At 37.8% G+C, this 26,340-nt stretch overlaps 1 protein-coding gene and 1 pseudogene across 3 annotated transcripts; one reads left to right on the top strand and one right to left on the bottom strand.

Annotated features, from left to right (window-relative positions):
- Nucleotides 1-1,696: 1,696 nt before the first annotated feature.
- On the bottom strand, nucleotides 1,697-24,766 carry Znf383 (zinc finger protein 383). Of its 3 annotated transcripts, XM_087191290.1 has the most exons (6): nucleotides 21,467-22,280; nucleotides 21,200-21,264; nucleotides 16,558-16,614; nucleotides 12,309-12,435; nucleotides 11,948-12,043; nucleotides 1,697-6,256 (listed from the first exon to the last, which is right to left on the bottom strand). In XM_087191290.1, exons 3-6 carry the CDS (start codon nucleotides 16,564-16,566, stop codon nucleotides 5,064-5,066), a joined length of 1,425 nt encoding a protein of 474 aa, XP_087047416.1. In that variant the 5' UTR covers nucleotides 16,567-16,614; nucleotides 21,200-21,264; nucleotides 21,467-22,280; the 3' UTR covers nucleotides 1,697-5,063. The 3 variants fall into 3 exon arrangements, with proteins under 3 accessions (XP_087047416.1, XP_021095109.2, XP_087047417.1); XM_021239450.2 differs by lacking the exons at nucleotides 21,200-21,264; nucleotides 21,467-22,280 and adding an exon at nucleotides 22,335-24,766; XM_087191291.1 differs by lacking the exon at nucleotides 21,200-21,264 and having other exon boundaries at nucleotides 21,467-22,297.
- LOC147824022 (large ribosomal subunit protein P1 pseudogene) lies at nucleotides 6,865-7,339 on the top strand (annotated as a pseudogene).
- Nucleotides 24,767-26,340: the final 1,574 nt, after the last annotated feature.

Raw genomic sequence — 26,340 nt, forward strand, 5'->3', positions numbered from 1 at the left:
TGGCACACTTCATTTGGATGAAATTCTGCACCATACATATATAATTGTAAAGTTATTAACCCCATCCCAGGGGGGTAAACTACTCTGGAAGATAATTTTCACTGAAATGATGGTTTTAATTCTTTTGGGAAGATACATAGAAAGGAGAAAGCTGGGTCAAATGGGACCTCTAATTCTAGGGGATTTTTGTTTTGTTTTGGTACCAGGGAATCGAACTCGGGTCCTTGCGCTTGAAGGCAGGTGGCAGAACCACTGAGCTAAATCCCCAGCCCCTATTCTAGTTTTTTGAGGAATCTCCACACTGATTTCCACAGTAGTTGCACCAATCTACACTTCCACCAACAGGAGAGAAGGGTTCTTTTTTCCCCACAGCCCCACCAGCATTTGTTGTTGGTTTCTTGATAATAGACCTTCTTTCTGGAGTGAGATGGAATCTCAGCATTGTTTTAATTTGGATCTCTCAAATGACCGATGATGTTGAACATTTTTTCATGTATTGATTTGCCATTTCTACTTCTTCATCTGAGAAGTGTGTATTCATCTCAGATGCTCATTTTTTGGACTGGGTCTTTAAATTCGGGGAGGCTGATTTTTTTCAGTTCTTTGTATGTTCTAGATATTAGTTCTGAGGAACCACAGGCTACAATTTTCCATTCTGTGGGCTACTTTTTCATACTGTTAGTGATTTCTTTTGCTGTCCAAAAGCTTTTTAATAAGATGAAATCCTGGTTGTTGATTCTCTGCAATATTTCCCATGCAGTCTGGGTTTTATACACGAAGTTTTGACCTACACCTACGTCCTCAAGTGTTCTACCTATTCTTTCTCCTAGCAAGTTCAGTGTTTCTGTTTCAATATTTGTATCTTTGATCCACTTTGATTTCAGTTTAGTGCATGGTGAGAGACATGGGTCTAGTTTTGGTCTTTGGCATGTAGAAAGCCAGTTTTGAGGAGGCATAATTCTAAGTTTCATTCACCATGGATTTCTTGCATTATTTTTTATTTTAAAGATATTATTTATCTTAATAACAGAGGTGGGGTTTTTTGTTTTTATCTTGGGTTTTCTGGTGCCTCCTTAAATTTTGTACCCATAGCCCCAACCCTGATGAAAGGTATGAATAGATCTGATCAGTTATATGAACCTCACTGGTATCCACTGGCCTGCACCCATAGGTAGAAGGTGAGGACTTAGCTTCTGGGCATTAAATAGCCAGAAAGAGTGCCTTAGGAGCTTTCCCTAAGTTGTTGAATGGTGAATGATTTTTATCTCTTCCTTTCCTGACTTCCTAAATAACCACAATTTCCCAGTAACTATTACTTCCAAACCTCACCACCAAAGCACCTCCAAAGCCTTGTCATAATGTAAATATTCAGATTATTATTTTGTGTGTGTGTGCATGTGTGTGAACCTATGGCCTCACACATGCTGAGCTTGCACTGTAACAGAGTAATAATTCCAGCCGCTATATTAGCATTTAAGGTCAACAACTACAAAAAAACCCCTAAAACTTTCAGGTTTTACACACACAAAAGAAAACTAGGTATGGACACACATATATCATATATACTGCTGTGCAACTGCTAAACTGTTGTAGTTCTTGTTGAAGAAACTAAAAATGACTAGCACATTAACAATCTTTAATTTGATATTCTTTTGACAAAATCAGGAAAAAGACACTACCAGAAGCACTCAATGACTATTCCTTACTATTGTCAATGGACAAATAATTTACAGTTGGCTTTATTTTTGATTCTAGAATTGGGCAACACTTTATAAATCAGAATAAACATTCCAATGAACCAAGAAGAGGAGGTTGGTTATAGACAAAAGAACAGGCTGAAGTAAACAAGAAAGGAAAATCAGATGGTCATATCAGAGTTACTTTCCTTGAAAAGGAAGACAGGGAGAGAGAAGAAAGAAAAAAACCTAATTAACATCAGGTTACTTCTGAGTATTTTGCTTTTGCTTTTGTTTTTGTGAAGATTAAAGGAAAAGAAAATTCATTATTATGCCAAATGGAGGCCATTGTTTTGGACTGAGCTCCTGTGCTAGCTCCCAACAGACTATGCCAAAAATAAAAATGGAGTTACTCAAGTTAAAGTTCTATATTCTTATGAAAAAGTTAAGCCCTTTATATCTTGCCTTCTGAGGAATCAAGATTAGAGAGAAAGCCAAATTTCCCAAACTGACTAGTTTTTTATATGCTAAAAACCTCTAACCTAAACACTTTATTTTTGAGGCAGGGTCTTGCTTTGTGCAGGTATATGCCACCATATCTGGCTACAGGCACACCATTTTTTAAGTTTTTTACTTGGCTACAAGTCACCATAATAGTCATACTTTTAAAGTGTTTAGTTTAAACCAAGTGTGGTGGCACATGCCTGTAATCCCAGCACTTGGGAGGCTGAGGCAGGAGAATTGCTGTAAGTTCAAGGCCAGCCTGGGCTACATATTGAGTTCAAGGCCAGTCTGCACAAAGTGAGACCCTGTCTCAAAAAAGAAAGTGTTTAGGTTAGTGACTTTTAGCATATTGATAAAGTTACATGATCTACACCGTTTCCACAACATTTTTATCAAACAAAAAGTAACAGTTCTTTCAGTTTCAATGTACTCACTTCAATTTCTCATTCTCAACGTCATTCATTTTTATTTCACCACCAAATCACTAAAGCTTGTCTTTTTCTGTTTTCCATCAAATAACTACATTTTGTTTTAGGTACTTATTTCTGCTTTTTGTAATTAATATCTTTCTCCTCCCACAATTCACTTTTGCTTGTTTTACTTCTTTAGATTCTAAATTGATTTTATCAGTATTTTTGTAACATTTTAATATCTTCATGAATATTGGGTTTTAAAACCTGTAATGTAGTTTTGGGTTTGTTTTTTTTTTAATACTGGGGGCTGAGCAGAGCCTTCACACTGAGCTACATCCCCAGCTTTTTTTGAGACAAGGTCTTGGTAAATTGCCCAGTCTAGACTCAAACTTATGATCCTCCTGCCCCAGCCTCCCAGAGTGCTGAAATTACAGATGAGTACCACCACATATGCTAACAATACAGCTTTCACTGCTATTTTGGTTTTTTTTTTTAATTCTGTTTCATTCACATTTGAATATGAATACAGAGATTTTTTCCCTTGGCCCACTTAAGAAGGAATATTAAATTGATACTCAGATATTTGATGGCTCCCTTGTTACCGTTTTCCCCATTCTGGCCAAAGAATGTGACCTGTATGCTTTTTCCTTCTTTGAAAAAAATTAGGAAAAATGTTCTTATTTTTTTCTGCTGTTTTGGTGGTGGTGGTGGTGGTAGTAGTGGTGTTTTTTTGTTGTTTTGAGACACTGTCTTACTATGTAGTTCAGGCTGGCCTTGAACTCATGAAGACCCTCCTGCCTCAGCCTCCTGATTGCTGGGATTACAGGTGTTCGCTACCACACCCACTTCTTCTTGCTGTTTTGACAGCTGTGATTTCAATTATCCATCATTCTATCGTTAAGATTTCTGACTGGTATTGTTTGTACAGCATAAAAGATGAAGCCTGAATAAACACAACCCATATATACTTTTTTCCTTATTAAATTCCATCCTGAATAATAGCAGTGTTGGAGGAAAGAGTCTTTCCTATAGTTACTACAACTATTTCTCTTTTTCCATTATGAACTCTGATTGAAGGCAACATGATTAAAATCTTTTCCACAAATCATAATGAAGATAATTATGATAATTATATCAATAATAATAGAAAAAAACTTTTTTTTTTTTGGTACTGGGGATTGAACTCAGGACCTTGTGCTTTCAAGGCAGGTGACAGCACCACTAAGTTAAATCCCCAGCCCCTAGAAAAACTTTTATTAAACATATACTATCTGATAGAGGTATAAGAACCCTACATTTATTCATTGATTTCTCACAGTAAACCAATGCATACATGTGACTGTATATATTTAGACATAAGAAATAAAACACCACTAATATGTATGAGAAAAAATTTAAATATATGGAAAAATAAACAACACTTTCATAACAGTAACTACATTTCTCATGGCCTTAGGATTTGAGTTAATGAAAAGGAACAAAATAGTTTGTAAGGAGAAAATATGGATAACTTCAGCAATTAAAATAAATGTTTTAAAAGAAAAAACCCCCAAGCATCCAGAGATAAATTTTGGGTTTTACTAATGAAGACAACTTTTATAATTACAAAAATGTAGAGGCAACCATAACATGAATAACAGCCATTTTAAAGTTACTAAGCATGTATTAAAAATAAAATTTGTATTTGTTGAAATGGCAACCATGACTTTTGGCATGATAAAAGCAGGTAAAGGTACAGCATGCATACCAAAATATATTTCCTTAAAAATCAGAGTTTAGAAGAATTTGCTCTGTGAAACTGAGCATAGTCGATAGTATGATTACAATTAATTTTTACTTTTAGTTTCTGATTTTCAATGTTCACTGATAAAAAGAAAAACTAGTGAAATGAAAAAAAGATTAATACTGACTTCATAAACAAAATTATAATTCCACAAAGAATTTAAAATTATCAAATGCCACACAAAACAGTGTGATACTGGTACAAGCACAAATATATAGATCAGAAAAAGAGAAGAACATCCTAAAAACATAAGCAAATACAGTGGACCCTTGATTTAGGAATTCAATCAGTTCCCAAGGGCTTGTTGTAACTCAAACTGGATGTAAGTCAATATAGCTGAGATCTGATGTTTACCTGGGTACATGGTTTAGATAACAAGAGGCAGATGACTCTTCCATTAACCTAATTAACCCAAGTTGTTCATATATTAGGCCAGTTGTAACTTGACAGTCTACTGTATAAACAAGAATATAATGCATCTCCAAACAATGGGGAAATAATTTTTGTATAATTTGCATTGATACAAGACTGGAGGATGTCAATTTATACTCTGAATTCATAACCTAAATGAAATTCATTTGGACTGCAAAATTAAATATAAAATAAACAATATAGTGGAAAAGGGTAACTATCAAATATCAATTTTTCTTTAAAATGTTAAGAAGGTGACAAGAGCTATAATTTCTATTATTCATTAATATGAGTTCCCTGATGGCGAATGAGATCTGAGCCACTACTAAAAGCCTTCCCACATTCCTCACAGTTATAGGGCTTTTCCCCTGTATGAATTCTCAAGTGGCGAGTAAGGTTTGAGCATTTATTAAAGGCCTTTCCACATTCATTACATTCATATGGTTTTTCATCTGTATGGATTCTCTGATGTTGAAAAAGTTGTGAGTTCTGAGTAAAGGCCTTCCCACATTCGAGACATTCAAAAGGTTTCTCACCAGCATGGATTCTTTGATGTTGACGAAGTTGTGAGCTCTGAGTAAAAGCCTTCCCACATTCTTTACAATCATAGGGTTTCTCACCAGTGTGAATTCTCTGATGATTAGTAAGTGCTGAGCCACTACTAAAGGCTTTGCCACATTCCTTACATTCATAGGGTTTCTCTCCAGTATGGATTCTCTGATGCTGAACTAGCTTTGAGCTCTGAGTAAAGGCTTTGCCACAATCCTTACATTCATAGGGTTTTTCACCTGTGTGAATTCTCACATGTTGAAAGAGTTGTGAGCTTTTAGTAAAGGCTTTCCCACATACTTTACATTTGTATGGTTTTTCACCGGTGTGAATGCGTTGATGGTCAATGAGATTTGAGCAATAACTAAAGGCTTTCCCACATTCTTTACACTCATATGGTTTCTTACCAGTATGAATTCTTTGATGTTGAGAAAGGTATGAGCTACAACTGAAGGCCTTTCCACATTCTTTACATTCAAAGGGTTTTTCACCAGTATGGATTTTTAGATGTCGAGTAACATGTGAACCGCAACTAAAAAATTTCCCACAATCTTTACATTCGTAAGATTTTTCACCAATATGAATTCTCTGATGTTGAATAAATTGTGAGCTCTGACTAAAGGCCTTTCCACATTTTTTACACTCATAGGGTTTCTCATTATTAATTATTTGATGCAGAGTAAGGAATGTCTGTTGAATAAATGTGGGCATATATTCATGAGTAAATATTTCTTGATTTAAATGCCCATTCTGGTATCCCAATTGTCTTGTAAAGTGGTTTCTATATTCCAACAGATCTCTAAAACTGGAATATTCAAGGCCATGCTTTGTAAGACCCATTATCTCCTTCTGATATGACTCTATTTCATAAACTTCCTTCTTGAGAGATAATAACTTGCTTTCACACATTGATTCCAGATCTGAAAAGAAAAGAAAGTCATAAATACTTTTTCCTTCCTATTTCTGAAAAGTTAAACTTTTATGATAGATATGGAAAAATTAAAGTGATAATAATACCTAGTAGATAAATAACATATAGTTATCAAGGATACCTGTTTAGTCTGAAAAATGGACAAGAAATGCATAGAAATTAACATGACAATGCAGGAAGCAGAGGGAGGAGACTTTGGAAATAAGTTACCACAACAATTGTCAAATATAGATGCAGGTATGAGTCATCTGGAAAGGTTGGTATATACACAATTGTCAGGCCATGTTCCATATTAAAACATATTAGTCATATATATGTGTGTGTAAATAAATATGTATATATGTGTGTGTATAAGTATACATGTATGTGTGTTTAAGAGAGAGAGAGTATATCAACACTTTATGTATAACAAAAAGTGAATACATTTCTGTCCTCTGTTAAATATCTCCCAAAAAATGCATATGGGGAAGATTCTTGAGTATTTTGTGGCATAATAAATTTGGACCCCATTTCTCAGCTGCAGCCAAGGTGCACAGTTCCTCTGAGGGAGCTAAGGCCACAATGGGGTAAAGCTCTCACCATCCGGTGACCAGCACCATGGTGCCTGGCAGCCACACCACGGCTTCCATCTCTGAGCTCACCTGCATATACTCTGTCCTCATCATATATGATAATGAGGTGATCATCATGGAGGATAATCAGTGCCCTTATTAATCATCTGGTGTAAATGTTGAATCCTTCTAGCCTAGCTTGTTTGCAAAAGCCCTGGCCAGTATCAACAGTGGGAACGTCATCTACAGTGTGGAGGCTGATGGACCTGCTCAGCATCTAGTGATGCACCAGCAGGATGTCCTGCCCCCCTTGCCACTGCTGTGCAGCTCAGAAGAAGAAAAAAGAAGCAATGACAGTAGAATCTGAGGAGTCTAATGATGGCACAGGTTTTGGTCTTTTTGACTAAACCACTTTTCATGACACGGTCAACAGAAAACTGAATAGTGGTGGTATGCTTGTAACCTCAGCATTCAGGAGGCTGAGGCAGGAGGATTGCTGCAAATTTGAGGCCAGCCTGGGATACATGATGAGACTCTGTCTCAAAAAAACTAAAAAAATTGGGCTGGGGATTTAGCTCAGTGGCATTGTGCCTGCCTCACAAGCGCAAGGTCCTGAGTTCAATCCCTGGCACCAAAAAAATTAATTAATTAAAAAATTAAAAACTAAATAGAAAAAGTAAATTTGGTCTTTGTCCCTGTTACCTGGCACACAGCTTCAACACCCTTGGGATTTCCTGAATGACAGCATTATATTTATTATGTTAATGAGCGTGACTCATAGTAGGTCCTTAGAAAGCTTCAGGATGGAGACTGGTCAACAGAAAGACCAAATGTGTGATTAGAGGGTTGGAACTTTCAGCTGCTCCAACCCTTGGAAGGGGAAAGAGGGTGGAGATTGAGCTGCCAATGATTTAATCAATCAGACATATAAAAAAAACCCCTCTGAACACCAAAGCTCAATAGAGCTCTCCAGGTGAGATGCTGGGAGAGTGACACAGCCTGACTCCACAAGTGGATAGCATGAAATTTCCATCCAGGAACTATGGCAAGTTGCACATATTGCAAAAGGAAAAAATGTAAAATTTCAATTAGAGGTTATTAATTTTTTTTTCTTCTCATACAAGTTTACAGATTCCCTAAATTCTGTCAAAGTAATACAAAATTGTAGGGGCAGGTTCTGTAGGCAGGGAAAGAATAGAATAAGGACCTCATTAGGTTTTCTAGTTAATCCTGACTAGAAGGAGTTAAAGTTCCACTAGAGAAATTCCCCTGAAAACAGAGGTGAAAAAGCACCAGATAGCACAGGTGGCACTAGAACCTGTCAGAGACAGAGACAGAAGCAGATAGACAGAGGTTGACAGGCAGAACACAAAGCCAAGGCACGAAGCCAAGAAGCTAAGATAGCCACCCCTCCCCACCTCCAATAGAATACAGGGGAGACAGAGGGGAAAGGGGCTGCCTAACTGGTGAAGGGTCTTATTCAGTGTATAAAAATATATATTCACACCTATGCATATATTTTTTTCACCTGAGGGTCACTATATTACTATGATATATACACACACATCCCCTTACTAACTCTAAGCTAACCATGAATAAGGCTCTTCCTACCCAACCAGCTGCTCACCCCAGAGACAAGGCCCTGCCAAGGACAAACAGGCAGAAAGAAGTTACACAGAGCCCACTAAAAGAAATGCAAATGTAGGCAAGGGGCCCCAGTTTAATTCAGGGACAGACCACAGAGCCAATTGGGTTATGACAAATTACAAGGAGGGGGGAAGGGACCCTGGCACCTAATAAAAGAGGCTGGAGACAAAGGCCCAAGGGGAATCTATCTTTCTGGAGCATCCCGTTTCCACTTCAGGTTAGCTTTCTGTCTTCTGCTTGTTCCTCCTTACAAATAAAGTGTCTTCCTTTTATTTATTTATTTATTTATTTATTTACTTATTTATGTATTTGGTACCAGGGATTGAACTCGGGACCTTGCACTTGCAAGGCGGGTGGCGGAACCACTGAGCTAAATCCCCAGCCCAAGTATCTTCCTTTTAAAAACTCTGTCCCTTTAATTAATTACTGGTGAGTTTACCATCCTGGTTAGCTGCTCATCCAGCAGAGCAGCAGCACCCATACACTAGGATGTGACAAAAATTAGGAGCCTCTGAGCAAGAAAGATCTTTTACAAAACATGATCATATCTCTCTGCTCAAACCACCCAATGTACATCTCATTCAGAATAGAATTCAACCTGTGTGAAGGCCCACAAGACCAAAAATCACCTGCAAATACACCCCCAAGTCCAAAAAGCAGCCAGCATGCAAACACATATTCCTATACCTCTCCTGATCTCTGCTTATTCTCTCTTTGCTCATTCTGCAATAACCACAGTGGTAGGAGCTGAAAAACTCCCAACCTAGGCACCTTGTTCTTCTTGTCCCCTTTGCCTGAATGTCTACTTGATCCCTCGCTTCCTTGGGTCCCTATTAAAACATCACCTCATCAAGAGAGGACTTCTCTAGCTTCACTTCATAACACTTAGCACCTCTGTCAATTTACATACAAATAATATACAAATATAACATATCAATGTATACTATATAAATATATTACTTATGTAAGTATTTAGTAAAAGACCAATCACTTCCAGGGCTCCAACTACTATTTTCTTTTTTTTTTGGTATCAGAGATTGAACTCAGGTCCTTCTGCTTGCGAGGCAGGCAGTGGAACCACTGAGCTAGATCCCCAGCCCTCCAACTACTATTTTAATATGGATTAAATCTATTTCTACATATTTAGTCCCTGATTGAGGTTTCCTAACTTCTCTTTCACTATATAACTATAGTATATTATATATTGGATTATATATTATTAATATATGTTAATTATAATTGTATAATTAAACCACACAAACACACACACATGATTTGAATGTGTCTCCTTCAAAATTCAGGTATAGCCAAGGTAACAGTATTAAGAGATGGGGCCTTTAACAGGTTAGGTGTTTCTCTCATGAATAGAATTAGGTATCCTTATAAAGAGGCCTAACCAAGGGAAATGGCTCCCTATGACTCTTTTGCCATATGAGGACACAGTAAGAAGGCCTTTACCAGATGTTGGCACCTTAATCTTGGACTTCCCAGCCTCTGGAACCATGAGAAATTTTTTTTTTTTTTATAAACTACCTAGTGTGAAGTATTGTGTTTAATAACACAAAATGGCCTAAGACATTTTCTCTCTCACCCTCTATAACGCAGGCTCCAGAAGTGCAGAGTTTTGAATGTTTTCATAAATCTCTAATCCTAACAACTGGATCAATACTTGGTATATAGTCATACTCAACAAGTTCCTTTTCAGTTTTCCTACATCAGCCTAAATATTCTCTTCTCTGCCAACTCCCTTTTCAGTATAGGCACAGAGTGGGGTGGGGTTTTTTTTTGCCTCCAACACAACCAACAATTTCAGTTTATATTTAAATCTATTTCTACATATTTAGTTTCTGACTTTCATCTATGTCCCCTAAATGGCTTCTCTTTTTCTATATTCTTCCTTGTGGAAGTTCCTTGTGGATATACTTTAATACTACTTTTAGACAATGCATTCTTTTTTACAACATATCTTCAGAACATTTACTCTGTAAAGAAATGAATTATTTTCCAAATCAAATCACTGGATTGCCTTCTTTTTCATGAATATAGCACTTGAGAATTCTCTCATAGTATTTGTGGCATGTAATTTTTCATTGTTTTTGAAAAGTTTTATCTTTTTAATGTTCCACTCTTGATACCAGGCCAGTGATCACTTTTGGCCTCGATTTATACATACATCCTTCTCATACAGACAAGCCTGGTGTCCACTGGTATAATTACAAGCACAAAAAGCCTGAACTCCATAGACACATCTGTCTTTAACTGGGACAGAAGTAGAGATACAGCATCACAGCTATTACACAGTATCAACTTCAAATACAAATACATTTTCCAACTAATGGTAAAACATTGATGATTTACCTAGAAACAAAAATCTGTTATTAAAAAGGGGGGATTTTTCTGGTTTTGGTTTTGGTTTTGGTTTTTTTGCTGAAAATAAACAGAGAAGTATAAGCCATCCAGCCCATAAACTCTGGACATTCGCTTTTTACAGAACATCACTAACAACATGAAAAATTAATCATTAACTATGTTTATGCATACATATGTTTTTAATTATAGATGTACCATTGTATCAGTGATATTCACGTTTGTGGATATGTTACATTGTTAAAAATATATATATATTCTTAGTGATTGAATAAAGAGCTTATTTTCACATTTAGATTATCAATGAACAGAACAAAGACAAGATGTGCAGGATGGTGTAATGATACCTAAGCTTCACTGATTCACAGAATTTTTTTTCCATTAACTTTATTGGTACATTTTAGGTATACAATACAGTTACATTCATCATTGGGATCTTGTACCTTTACATGATGTATCTTTGTTCTTAATTTTTTCTCCATTCCCCTTCCCTCCCTTCACCCCCTCCACCCTTCCCTATTTACGAAGACTTTGTAAATAAAACAAAGTCTTAGACAATGCATTCTTAAAGCTGACATAATTAGTAAGCTGTAGCACCTGGTAGACTCCCTTACACAAATTAATAAAAAATGTTCAATAGAAAAAAAATTCAAGACAAACTGATAAAACAAGTCACCGCCAGGCAGCTAGAGTGAAGACCTGTATTTGGGCAGTAGGTGTGGGTACTCACATGTGTGTACTCACACACAGTTGTATTATTTGGTAAAAGAAAACACGTATGTAAGTTTAAATATAAAGAGGAAGAAATACTACCAAGGAACTAAATCTAAAATATGGATAAAAAGAGAAATTAAGAAGTGGTAAGGACAAGAGTAGAAGAAAGAGTAGTGAGGGGAGAGATAAAACAGGATGCTTTATCCATCTCAAAGGTGTTGTTTCAGGCTGGGGATGTAACTCAGTGGCACAGTGCCTGCCTGGCAAGCACAAGGTCCTGAGTTCAATCCCTGGTACTGGAAAAAAAAAGGTATTTTTCCTTACTGATGAGCTGAGTTATTATCTTTTTTTTTTTGAGTTATTATCTTTAATCACTGCTCTGTCCAGTGACTTCCACTTACCTAAACACAGGCCTCTTGTAAGCTCTCTGCCAACCATCCAGGGCTCTTTCCCTTGTTCCAATAAGGAGATCACTTGAGGCTTAGGAATGCAAAGTCCTGCTCATGAGAAAAGATATGGAACATGGTTATGATGTGAGGAAATCAGATCCCATCTCTTGGTGATCAAGGATGAAATTCCACTACAGAAATAGCTGAAGAAGACGAAGATGAAGCTTCAGCCATAGAACATTAGAGTTGCCCATTTTTCATGCTTCCTTTTCATTCTAAGAGAATCCATTTATCTGAGAATAAGGAGCAGAAATTCAACTAGAAGCAGACATTCTAGAGGAGAAAAATGAATTACTGGTATAGATGTCCTTACCCAGGGAGATGAGGTTTCTGTAGTTCTCCAACATCACATCTCTGTATAAGTCCCTCTGAGTAGACTCCAGGCACTCCCACTCCTCTTGAGAGAAGTCTACGGACACATCACTGAACATCACTGATCCCTGAAACAATAAACATATGTATTAGTGTGTAATAAAACAAATACCTCAGAAGCTATTGTACTTATAGCTGGGAGTGGTGGCATGTGCTTGTGTCTCAGCTACTTGGGAGGCTGGGGTAGGAAGACTGCTTGAGCTCATGAGCTCTAGATCAGCCTGGGAAGTACAGTGAAACTCCAACTCACACACATGCCCAAAAAGACACTATTTCCAAAATGATACTATTGTGCTTGTATTATGGGGTAAAGCAAATGAGTGCTTATATTGGTGTCATTGAAAACCACTATCTTTGGTTTTTTTGTTTTGTTTTGTTTTGTTTTTGAGAACCACTATTATCTTTCGATGTCAGAAATAGGTGCAAGAGTAATAAGGTGCAAGAGTAATTTTATACTAAACAAATTCCTAACTCTGTCCACTGAATTAACCTAGAAACAATGACTAATCCAGCAGCACAGAGCACCCCATTATAGTTTTCAAGTACCATTTTCAAATAAAAGAAATCAAAGCTCTTTGGGGAAAGAACTAATCTTAGAATTAAGCCAGAAATGCTCAGGATGAGTCTGAATACTTTGTTACTATACTAAAAAGCAAAAAATATAAAAAACTATTAGGATCATATTGAAAAGACTCAGGCACTAATTTGAAGACATTTCCCTTGGCCCAAAGTGGTATATAACATGTTCATCAAATTATAAGGATAATAACTGTAATGGACTGATCCCATTAAAAATGTTTAATCAGTAAGTTTACAGTAATAGTGAAAAATATTAATTACTTTTAGAGGACTCAAAGAAGCCAACTCATTATTTTGAAAACTGGTAAAAATTGGAAAGAATCATTCTTTCCTACACATACTATCCTTCAGGCTAACCAAGGAGCTAATGATGAACAGTTTTCCTTTATAGATAGAACGTTCACATAATCTATGAAAAAAGAATGAGGCCAGAGTGTGGTGGTGCATGCCTGTGATCCCAGCACTTCGGAGGCCAGGGCAGGAGGATTGTTGCAAGTTTGAGGCCAGTCTGGGCTACACGGTGAGTTCAAGGTTACCCTGGACTACCTAATAAGACCTTGTCTCAAAAAAGAAAACAAACAAAATCAACAGACAAAAAGAATGACAAAATGAAAGTATCAGTTTGCAATAATCCAACAATAATTATCAATGGCTGCTAAATCTCAAAAAGAAATAGAACTAGGTATAATGTGACTCCTGATAGAATTATATAACGTTGACCTATGAAATATTCTTTTAAAAATTCCAACTGAATCTGATCAAGCTTTTACATTTAATTACCAATTTTCAGGAAACACTTAAACGAGATCACAGAGATGCAATAAGCAAAATTCAAGAGAGTGGAAAATGACATTCACTTCTTTTCCAACAAAACAACTGCATAGAAGAGATGGAAAGAGTTTCTACAAAATTAGAGACTCAAGAGACGTAAAAATCAATTGCACTGAAAAGTCGTGATCTGAATTATAATTCAAATAAGTGCTTCAAAATCAATTCTGAGACCAGGGATTTAGCTCAGTGGCTAACCATGCCTGCCTTGCAAGTGCAAGGTCCTGAGTTCAACCCCTGGTAACAAAAAACAAACAAACAAACAAACAAGAATCAATTCTGAAAATTGGAACATGACTAGATATAAATGGCTTTAATGCATATGTTTTCAAAAGATAATCTTTATCTTTTAAAGGTACATACAAATTTTTCTTTACATACTTTAAAATAACCCAGAATTGGGGAGTAAAGGCAGGGAAATATATATGGAGTAGTAGAAGAGGTGAAATAAAATTAAGTCTAAGTTGATAGTTATCACAGTTGGTGGTAAGTATGTAGTGGATCATAAACCTACTTTATTTTTGTATGTCTAAACTCTTCCATAATAAAATTTTTAAAAAGAGAGATGGTAGAGAATAGTTGCAATAAATCATCTATGAGATCCCAACACACGTGTAGATAGCTCTGCTTTAACAGAATTGTGACAGAACTCTATTATGTGGAAAGGAAACACAGAGTGTATGATATAGCAAATCTGAATCTACATGTACCCTGCAAGGAAATAACTAGGAAATGTCTAAAACTGCTTGGCTAAGAAACAGCAATATAGGAATATTAATTAGAAATATGGAATAAATTCCACTGGAATCAGCTAAAAGAAATGAGTGTCTGCCTTTACAGAATAGACAAAGTAGTGGTGGTCAGGGACCTACTCTTTTAACATTCCTTGAATTTTTAACATGTAAAAGTTGACAAATACATTTTAAAATAGCAGTATTTCTGAAAGAGCATGCAATTTAAGCTTCTCAGAACCTCTAATTCACTCCTTGTGACCTACTGATACAAGAATTATTTCCTATTAATACAAATTACTGTTCTAATGACAGAATTTGCTACAATACAGGTATTACTATACAAGAATTATAAGGTTCTTCTGAGCTCTGACAGTACAGTCTCAACTACTTGTGCACTGGCCAAACTCACTGTAATTATCCATCATCCCTATCTTTGTTCCTGAGATAAAGAAAACTGATGATTCACACAGAAATCTGTCGTAACCCCTACTTTCTAGTCAACTCCAATTTGGATTTGTCTCATGATGTTGTTATAGTTTGGAATTTAAATGTCCCCCCAAAGGCCTGTGTTAAAATTAAGGCTTAGTCCCCAGCTTGGTGCTACTGGGAAACTTTTTCTTTTCTTTCCTTTCTTTCCTCCCACCCTCTTTTCCTATCTCTGTCTCTCTGTCTCTGGCTCCCACTCCCTTGTCTTTTTCTCCCTCCCCACTGACTCCCTTCCTCTCTCCCTTGTCTGCCTTCTCCCACCTGTCCCCCTTCTCCCACCTGTCCCCCCTGCCCCTCCCCCCTGCCTCTCTCCCTCTCCTTCTTTTATGCAGTACTGGAGATTGAACCCAGGATCTTCACACTGAGCTACATTCTCAGCCTTTTATTTATTTTTATTTTGAGATGAGGTCTTTCAAGTCACTATATTGCCCACACTGCCTCAGCTGCCCAAAGCACTGGGATTAAGGCATCTATCACCATGCCCAGTCTACTGGGAAACTTTTAAAGAAGTGGGTTGTAGGGCTGGGGATTTAGCTAAGTGCCACCATGCGTGCCTCGCAAGTGCAAGACCCTGAGTTCAATCCCTGGTACCACAAAAAAAAAAAAAAAAAAAGTGAGTCCTAGTGGGAGGCCTTCCAGTCATTGAGAGATGCCCTCATGGGAAATGTGTGGATCTCAGCTCTTTCTTGCTCTTCTCTTTTGCTTCCCTGCCATGAGGTAAACAGATTTCCTCTACCACATGGTTCCTGCCATAATGTGCTGCTTCACTATACTCCCAAAAGTAACAGGGCCTACTAACTCTGGACTGAAGCTAAAACTGTGAGCCAAAATAAACCTTTTCTATTTATAATTTGATTATCCAGGCATTTGTTAAAGTATCAGAAATCTAACACAAATGTTCTAACAGAGTCTCAGAGACCTGTATCATCCACTGACACCATGATTCCCAAAACCATATAAAACAGGAGATATTTCAACAATCCAACATTTGGAGCTACTAACACCATCTTTCATTCTTGGAGAATGCTAGTCTGTAGACAGCATTTTTGTTCCCAGCTAAGCAACTCACACCTCCACCTCATTCAATCACAGTGCAGAGAGGACAAGTTCATTCCATAAATCTACTCTTGCTTCCCTAAGTCAATACATTTCTTCTTCATCATTCCCCGGGAGAGGACTGAGAAAAGAGATGCTCAGTTATTTACTGAATGAAAATATTAATGCTTGTTGAAAAAAGGAGGGGCCCTGAGGGATGGTATAGGATTATGTAGCTAGCATGAGAGGAAATGGAGACCAGGAACTTGAAGAGGGACCCTATTAGCCAAAAATGTCAGGATAAGGAAAACAAATGTTCACAAGATTTTCATTTCTATTGTTTTGCTTTTGAGGGTCTCCTTCTATTGCCTAGGATAACCTTGAACTCAGTATCCTCCTACTTTAGTTTCCCAAGTAGCTGGGATTTCAGGCATGTACCACCACACCCAGTTCACATATCTTCTTTTTTTTTTTTTCTTTTTTTAAAGGAACCAAATATCAGGAAGGTAAGAAAAAACATCAACTCACCTCAGCCATGGCTTTTGGTACTGCAGAAGAAAATCAGTCCTCATCGGGACTGTTCTCCTGAAAAGAAAAAAACAGTGTAAACACTACTATCTTCTCAACCCTAGAAAATCCACGCTTTAACTGCAGCAAGACAGAAGACCCTGGTAGCTGGATCCAAGGGAAGGAGAAGACCCAGACTTATTCTCCATCACCCAAAGAAGTCAAGTTCCTGCTTCACCCAAGGTATTCAGGCCAGACTTTGCCCCACTCTTAGGGAAGTGATTGCTCTTAATGCAAGAAGCTGCTATGACCTGACCTGACCAGATTCCTCCTCTATAGTCCCCAGGACCATAAGCCAGACTTACTCAAATGGTGTCCTTTGGCCAGAAACAGGCTACTCAGACTAGAGGACTAAAGACTTCCTCATTGAAGTCTTCTTGCTTTGTAAACGCAAGAAAATTGTTCAGCTTCCCATACACCATACACAAATTTTAATGTTTTCATTTGTTCAGTGCCCAGTATTTTTTTTTAAAAAGTACCATTATATACCACTAAGAAAAAGAGAAGAAAAAAACAACTATGCAAACTTAACTTCAGATATGGTGACATGGGGGAGTGGGATGGGTCTTAAAATAGATGAGAGAATATATTTTTCTTACTGATTTAAATCTATCATTATCATAGATGATGCATATTTGGGTCTACTTATGGTTAAAGATGTGATCCATCTATTTATTCTTTTGCCAGTATCATACTATATTTATTATATAGTATTTATTATATATTAATAAAAGACCTCTCATTACCCATATTTTTCAAAAGCTTTCTGGTACTTCACTTACTCTTCCATATGAACTTCCAATCATTAAAAAAATACTGGTATTTTCTTAAGACTACATAAAGAGAGGCGCAAGGACCAGAGTTCAATCCCTGGTACCAAAAAAAAAAAAAGACCACATAAAAAGAGCAGATTAAGGGGGTGTAGCTCAGGGATAAAGTGTCTGCTTAGCATGGGCAAAGCCCTGGGTTCAATCTCCAGTACTAAAAGAAAAATGAAAAGAAAAACAGAAGAAGGAAGGAGTAATCAGATAAATTTAAGGAGCTCTTACATCTTTATGATGTTCAGTCTTGCTTTTACCAGTTTATTTAAAGCATATCACAAAGGATATAGATGAAGAGATGCTCAGGGAATGTATGGGAGAGTCAAAGCTTCTATGCCTTCTCTGAGAGAGCCACTGATCCTTGTCCCGTGTGTGTGTGTGTGTGTGTGTGTGTGTGTGTGTGTGTTACTGGAGACTGAACCCAGAAGCTTTACACTGATTAAGATGGTTGATTTTATGTTATGTTTTAAACCACAATTAAAAGTAAAATAGCCAGGTATAGTGGCACATGCCTATAATCCCAGCACTTGGGAGGCAGAGGCAGGAGGATTGCCATGAGTTTGAAGCCACCCTGGGCTACACAGTGAGTTTAAGGCCAGCCTGTACTACATAGTGAGACTATATCTCAAAAAACAAAACAAAACAGAAAAAACACAAAAATAGTAAAATAAAACTATTAAAAATAAGAGCAAAATATCAGAAATTTACATATCTGATGAAATATAAAAAGGGACTCAGCATAATGATCAGTGGCTCAGGATGTAATGACTTTACTCTTTACAGTCAAGTCCCACCTACCAACTATGAATTAAGTAATTGCAAGCTTAGTCTTAAAGCTAGTCGGTGGTTGTTTTCTTTTTTTCCCTCATATCTGTTATTGGTAATTTGTGTCTTATCACATAATTTTTTTTAAGTTTTTCTAGAGGTTTAATTTTATTAATTCCAAAAAATAAACTTTTGGCTTTGTTATTTTCTCTCTTGCAAATTCATTTTGAATTTCAAAATATATTCACTATGTGTATCAAAATACATTGTATACCTTAAATACGTATTATATATATTTATATAAATATACATATGTTGTATACCTTAAATAATAAAATAAAAATACATTTGAGCTCTTATTATTTCCTACCTGTTGCTTCTATGGGCTTTATTTGCTATATTTTTCCTTTCCTCCTTCAGATTAATACATAGATAATTAAGGCCAAGGGTGTAGTGCAGTAGTAGAGTGCCTGCCTAACATATGCAAGGTCCTGGGTTCAATCCCCAGCACCAAAACACAAATACATACATAGCTAATTTTTCAACATTTATCTTTTCTAATATATCCATTTATAGCTATATATTTTCCTCGGCTTCAACTTTAGCAGTATCCCACAATTTATTGTTATAGTTTCATCATAATTCAGTTTAAAATGTTTTAAATTTACATTGTAAGTTGTTCTTTGATTCACCGTTTATAAATAAATACATTACTTAAATCCCAAACATTGAGATATTTATAATTACCTTCGGTAAGATATTACTGATTTCTAGCTGTGGTCAGAAAAATTATAGTATTATTTTAATCCACTGAAATGTATTGGGACTCCCTTTTGGTTCCTCATATGATCAATTAGGATGTTCTACATACATTAGAAAACCATGTATATTTTATAGTTGTAAGATGTATTGTTTTATAAATATCAATCAGATCAAGTTTGTCAATCAAAATTTGTTGGGAGCATTTCTACATAAATTTTGGGGCACTTCATAATTAAAGTATGACTATAGCTGTCTAAGGCTCAATGTCACTTTGCTATGGCATGTGGAAATGTTAACTCCATTTTGCCTCTGGTCACAGCTGAGGCCACAAGGGTTCTGTGACGCTATGGTGCTCAACAGCAAGACTGCATCAGCTGAAGACATCTTGGTGCTTTGAGAACCAAGTAGTAATACAAAAAAACAGAAGTTTCACCTGGGGAGGGACCAATTCCTTGTCAAACTTAACTCATCCCACCCACCATTGTAAGAATGCTCTCCATACAGTCCTCCTCAACAGAAGAACCTCGTGACTTAAGATCTTCATCAGCTCCTCATGTACTTTGACCTACGTCACCTGATGCTCCCTCCAATTATTGTGTCCACCCAATAAATAGTGACTAGCTCAGAGAGTCTTGGTCTTTGCTCACTCTGCAGCACTGACCTCCTGGCCCCCCATATACTTTGAAATTATGCAAGTCTCTTGCTGAGAGCATTGCTCTGTAGATCACTATGGCCAGGCCTAACTCGCCTCCTCCTGCTGGTAGCACGGAACAAGGAACACGCATCTTGTTCACTTCCTCCCAGGGACAAGGCAGGACCCCGAAGGAGGAGGACAGGTGACAAGAGAGAGTGGTGGAACAAGGTCTGGCTGAGGACTGTCTTCCTCCTTGCCAATAAGCCAGAAAACCATCAAGCATGAGGTCCTGCAGACCTTAGCTAGTTTCCTGGCTCTGGTTACAGACCAGCCCCTTTTACCACCCCCTGCACTTCCCTTATCTCTACCACTATAAATACAAGTGCTGCATTTGCCTGGGGTCTTTTCTCCAATCAGGAGTTAGAGCCCCAGCTGGCCCCACCTTTTCTTTTTCTTTGTTTTGTATCTTTCTTTATCTTTTCTTAATCTCCCACCATCATTTCTAACTCCTGCACTCTACAGCCATGCGAGTGTGCCAGTCTCTACTGTCTTTTTTCTCTTTAGTCCTCACCACCCCTCTTTCTATGCAGTAGAAGGATTGATCGCCCTGGGATAACAATGTTCAAATCCTGCATGATTTTACTGAGTTTATTGTTGTTGTTTTTGTTTTTTGAGGCAGGGTCTCCCTTTGTAGTTCAGGCTGGCCCTGAACTCACAATGTTCCCCAGGCTGGCCTCGAACTCCTGGTGATCCTCCTGCCTCAGCCTCCTGAGTGCCGGGATTACAGGTGTATGCCACCATGCCCAGCTGGTTTTACTGATTTATATTGATTACCAGCTATTGAGAAAAGTGCTAAAAATTCTCCATTATGTTTATTTCTCTGCTACTTCTTTTTGTTCTATCAAATATATCTGAAGCCATTTTATGAAGGCATATACAATTAAAATACACACATATGTATGTATGTACATTGTTGGTTTTGTTTTTTTTTTCTGGAGGCACTGTGGATTAAACTCAGTGCCTTGCCCACACTCACCTATATCCCTGGCCCTTTTTAATTTTTTTATTTTAAGACAGTGTTGCCCTGTCAGAGCTAAAATTTGTGATCTTTATCTCAGTCTCCCAAGTACCTAGGATTACAAGCATGGTCCACCACTCTTGGTTTGGAACTGTTACATCTTAATGGTAAACTGACGTTTCTATTATGAACTGTTCGTCTTTATCTCTAGGACAATTTCTTGTCCTGCTGTCTATTGTCATATATTGCAGTTGGGGGTGTCAACCAATGCAACTACTTTGGAAAACTGTCAGTATCAATTAAAGCTGTATGTAGTAGCTTATTTTTGCTCCAACTTCCTATTTTCCAAATTATTTAAAAATAACTGTTTTAGATGTGATTAAAAGAAGCAAAATCTTAGTATACAGGGGGAAACATACCTATTTTCTAAATTAATATGTGAATATTATCCAGAAGGAAGTCAGGGAGAATATTAGAATCAATATGACCAACCCACTATGTCCCATCATTTTCTTGAATAGAAAATTTTAAGAACAAGCTCACTTTATGAGTCTACTTTCAGTAAGACCATCCAGGAAAAGCAAAAAGGAAACCCCAGTGTACCTTATATTAGCTTAGTCAACAGCCAACCCTCTTTTCTTTTTCTCGGTACCTCTGGGAGGGCAGAACTGAGGAAGAAGAAAGGAATCCCATGAGATCCCAAGCCTTTTTTTGTGGCCTAGACTGACCAAAGGAGAGTTCACTCTGGACCAATACCTAACATCCATGGAGAGAAAGATAGATGCAGGGAGGTCTGAGAGCGAGCATTCCTGATGTCAGAGGAGAGGTGAAGTTTGAATTGCCCAAGACTAGAATCTGTTCTGGCCTCACCTGAGTCTCTTAGAACAGAGAGCTGTGGAATTACAAGGGCAGTCACAGGTACTCCATACCAGTATATATGAATTGTGGTCACTCACCCACAATAGGGACTTCCATATACCCTCACAGGTACACCTCATTCAAACAACAGCACTACATGTGTTGCGTATAGTCCCACATGCATCATGAGGATAGTCACACCCACATGTTTACAGACCATTCATAGAACTACACAAAGCCATACCGTGCTACAGATAGCTGCAATACCACATTCATTACACACATACACACACAGTTACAGTTCCTTCCAGTTCTACTGATCACTACACACAATCATACACTCAAAGCGACACAACTGTCACTAAGACATAAAGACTGTAACCCTGGCACAAGTACATGCACCTTCCAACTGCACACAGTGCCATAATCACACTCATACATCCTCACAGTCACAGACACCCAGTACACCTAGCACTACTAACATTTTACAATTACACACACACACACCTCAGAATAACAGTCACAGGTGCATGCTCACTGATTTTTCCACTCTTCCAAACACACACAATGTCACACTGTTATAGGGTCACACACAATCAGAGTCTAACCAGAGACAGAATGACATCTACATGTACAGTCTCACTGTTACAACCACACTTCTACACAAGAATGTGCAGTCACGCCTGCACACAGCTACAATGACACACCCACGAGGGGAACATAAAATCACGCTCGCACACACTTTGCACCCCAGTCACATAAGGTCACAACCACACAGAGAAGCCCACATCTCGCAACCGCTCCCTGAGCCCGACCAACTCCCATAGGCCTGACGCGGCGGACCTTCCAGAGCCCTCCTTTAAGACGCCCGAGGACGCACCTGAGGAGCCTAACTCAGCCGCCGGGACCTGCGCCGCTCTCCGCGCACTTCACTTCCCCCGAGGGCGAGGGTCCCGCAGGCAAATAAAGGGGCCGCCCTGTTCTCGCGACACTCTGGGAAATGTAGTCTGCGGTCTAACGGCACGGGGAAGATGGCGCCTCATTCTCGGATTCCTGACAGCTACTCCACAGTCCAGGAAGACATCTCTGCTCTGCACTCGGAACTGCCTCCTTGAGTCTTCAAGATCCAGATGCAGCTTCGGAGTGAAGCTCCCACACGACACCGGGTCGACGTACTGAAGACAAGCTTCCTGCATGGTACCTGCCAGCCTCGAGAAGTCACAAGAAGAGGTCGTCAAACTGAGTCCTGTCGCAAAGATTTCTGGGAAATGTAGTCTAGAACCGGAAAATGTGAGGCGCCAGAATATATGAAAGAAAGTTGGCCTTAATAACATTCTGCACTGCGCCTGCCCGCGGTGAAGAGCGCACCCGTGTCTTGGACTCTTTGGGGCGTTGTAACCCACTCCAGAAATGTTCCGGCTAACTGACAAAATCTCTAGTTTTGCCTTTCACTGTGGGTGAGCCACAGTACAGATTGTAGGATTACATTTACATAAAATATCCAGAGTATTCTGAGGCAGGGTCTCACTAAATTGCCCAGGCTGGACTTGACCTTGGAATCCTCCTGCTTTACCCTCCTAGAATGCTGGGATACAGGTGTGTGCCACCACACCATGCTTCAAAATTTTCTATATGTGGTAATGTCTTCTTTTCTTCCTAGATGTTGTTTTTGTATCTTTCTCAAAAATTTCTATTTCACCCTACATAAAATCAGCTCATGAGTTTATTATCTTGACTTTTAAAAATGTATTAATATCTGTTTATTAATTTGTTCTTTCCACTTTTGTAGGGAACATTTAATTGGATTTAGTATAATGTGATTGGATTAAAAGCTTAGTTAATTTGTTTCACTCTTAGTTTCCTAAAAAGTACATATTAGGTTATACATTTTTTTCTGGGTGACACTTTGACCTATACCTTAGAGCTTTTATTTTTATTAGTATTTTCTCTTTTGGAGTGGTTCTATGGACTGAATCCAGGGTCTTCACACTGAGCTACATCTCCACCACTTAAAAAAAATTTTTTTAAATTTTGAGACAGAGACTCCCTAAGTTGCCCACACAGGCTTGAACTTTCTATCCTCCTGCCTCAGCCTCCTAGAGTATGCCACCATGCCTGGTTCTCTTTCTTTTAATTCTAAATACTTACATTATTCCTCATTACACTCCCCTTAAACCAAAGATCAATCTTGTATATTTCACTCTCCATGCATTAGGAACATTTTATTGTCTGCTTGTTGTTGATTTCTATTTTCATTTTATGGAGCTTGAGAATATGGCTGATGTAAAACTAGGTTGATAGGTTTATAATTTTTTTCCTGGCCTACTTTGTAGAGAGTTTTTCAGTATGCTTGAAAAACAATTCATTCTGTGGTTAAAACATAAGACATGGACATCTAATATATAAAGCCAGTTCTGTTATTCTAATATAGTAGCCTTATATCTCTCCTTCTATTTGATCTTCAGATGGGTGTGTTAGTTTGTCACTATGATTGTGGATTCCTGTTCTAATGTTGGTACATGCCTATAATCTCAGCCACTAGTGTTAGCATGTTGGTGGGAGGATTTCTTGGTCCTTATGTTCTCAATGAATTGTCAAGACATACAAAAGCCTTGTGAAAGTAAAGACAAAAACAAATTGCAAAGAAAAAAACAAAACAGTGCAAGGCAAAAGTACACCATTAAGGGAAAAGCCAAGTGGTACTTGCACACAGTGGCAGTTTAAATTTCTTTTTATACCTGGACAGCAACTTCCAGGGCTTAGGGAACTCCATTCCCTTGGTGATTACGCTTACAGACATTCTATTTTAGAATTTACCTTGGAATGTTTATACTTTACTTGTTGCAAAACTTCTTTTTTTGTTGTTCTTTCCAGATGATTAGTGTTTTCTCTGAAGTATATACTATTATCCCAGTGGGTTTACTCATATATGATATCTTAAAAAGAAACTTAAGAAAACTGAAATCTAGGTCAAATTTTACTTTAATGTGTATACCATGGCTATATCTCAAAGTCTTTTGTTCTCAATTTTGTTTTCAGTGGGTCATTGGCCATAGCAATGAGGAATGCTGACTGTCTGATTTTAAGAATCAATGATCCTGAAGTTTTGGCTAACCATGCAGTGCAGCCATGTGTATTGTTATGGTTTAGATCAATTATGACCCCCCTAAAATTCTCACGTGCTCAGGGGTCTGGCTTTTGGAAGGTGACTGGATCACAGGGGCTACTGCTGACTTGCTATTAGGAGGTGGGGTCTGGTTGAAAGAGGCAGGTCACCGAAAAGGTTGTATCTTGCTCCCTAGGCTCTCCGTTCACTTTCTGTTTTCTTGCCACCATGATGGAAGCAGTTTCCCTCCACAGCATGCCTTTCCACCATGCTGTTCCTGCGTTGGAGCTGGTTGACCATGCAGAGACTGAGACTTTTGAAACTGTGAACCAAAGTAAACCTCTCCTCCTTTAAGTTGTGGGTATCAGGTATTATGTTCCAGTAATAAGAAAGTGACTCCTTGGGCTGGGGATTTAGCTCAGTAGTTTCTCTACCTGCTGCGCAAGCGCAAGGACCCGAGTTCGATCCCTGGTACAAAAAAAAAAAAAAAAGAAAGTGACTAAGACACGGTCTGACCTTATGATTTTATTATGTTGTATAAGGACTTTAAAAATCAGAGACTGAACAGTTCTAAATGTATTATATAGAGAGGTCTTTATTTTAACTGTAATTGGCATGGATGATACAGCATTCACTTTATTTTTTAATCACACTTTGTAAAGTCATTTAGGAAAGACGACTTCCAGAAAGTGGCAAGAAGAATGGGGTAAGTGTTTGACCTGAGGGAGAGTAGTTTAAGGGGAATTAATGGTAATGTGTCTTTTGTTGCAATAAAAAATTTAAATTTAAACATTAAAAAAACTGTAATTGGCAGAGCATGTTGTTTTGATCCCCCTTGCCTCTCACACCTGCTAATATCTAATTACCTGCCTAACACTTAGGAGATTGTGCAGGAGGCTTGCAAGTTCATGGCCAGCCTGTGCAATTTAGTGAGACACTGTCTAATGATAAAATAAAAAAATTTTAAAGGGCTGGGGATGTAGCTTAGTGGCAGAGCAAGCATGACACCCTGGGTTCAATTCTTAGTAATGTAAAAATTCTGTTTTGTTACTTTTTGCTGTATATAACTCAGAACTACTGTACATCGTTAGATAAACATTAAAATTATTGTATGCTCTTGGTGGCTGCATCCTTTAAAATATGAGAAGTCCCTGATAACATTCTGTTGCCTTGAAATCTGTATTTGTATAATACTATCTTTGTACCTGCTGTCTTCTTGATATTAATCTTTGTAAATGTTTTTACATTCCCTTTGAAGTTTTTACTATGAAAACCACACAAATACTAAAAATGAGAGACTACTGTAATAAACTGTGTTCATCCTGCTTAAACATTTGTAGACACTATTTTCTTCTTGTTTTGCTGATAAACTTCTCAGTGGAGTATTTTTAATTTTTATTTGTATTACACATTTGCAATACACAATGATTATATGCATCATAGGAAGTTGGTATACGTACTATGTATGCAGTACATAATGCTTACATTCCTTGTGTGGAGTTGGTACATGTACATAACATATTTTAATTCCTTCTTTGATCCCTTTTCTTTCCCCTCCCCCCTCCTTCCTCCATCTCTTGATCCCATTCCCCTTTGAGAAAGATCTGTCTCCCTACTTCCTATAACCTATCTTTCATTTTGCTCTTTATTTATAATTTGGGTTTCTCATATAAGAGAAACCATGTGCTATTTAACTTTGTGTGTCTGATAACACATCTTGTTTTTATCCCCTTCTCTTCTCCTTCCATCTCAGTGGAGTTTTTAAAACTACTATCAATCC

The sequence above is a fragment of the Heterocephalus glaber genome, unplaced genomic scaffold (assembly GCF_053883595.1).
Source record: "Heterocephalus glaber isolate CG9 unplaced genomic scaffold, H.glaber_assembly_v1.0 deba00001561, whole genome shotgun sequence".
Taxonomy (NCBI): domain Eukaryota; kingdom Metazoa; phylum Chordata; class Mammalia; order Rodentia; family Bathyergidae; genus Heterocephalus; species Heterocephalus glaber.

Bases quoted from the DNA above. Each gene is read 5' to 3' on its own strand.
- Znf383 (XM_021239450.2), bottom strand. The intron at 12,044-12,308 runs GTAAGGACATCT...TCTCATGAGCAG, and splicing joins CAGAAACCTCATCTCCCTGG to GACTTTGCATTCCTAAGCCT. The intron at 6,257-11,947 runs GTAAGTGGAAGT...TTTTCTTTTCAG, and splicing joins TACAAGAGGCCTGTGTTTAG to ATCTGGAATCAATGTGTGAA.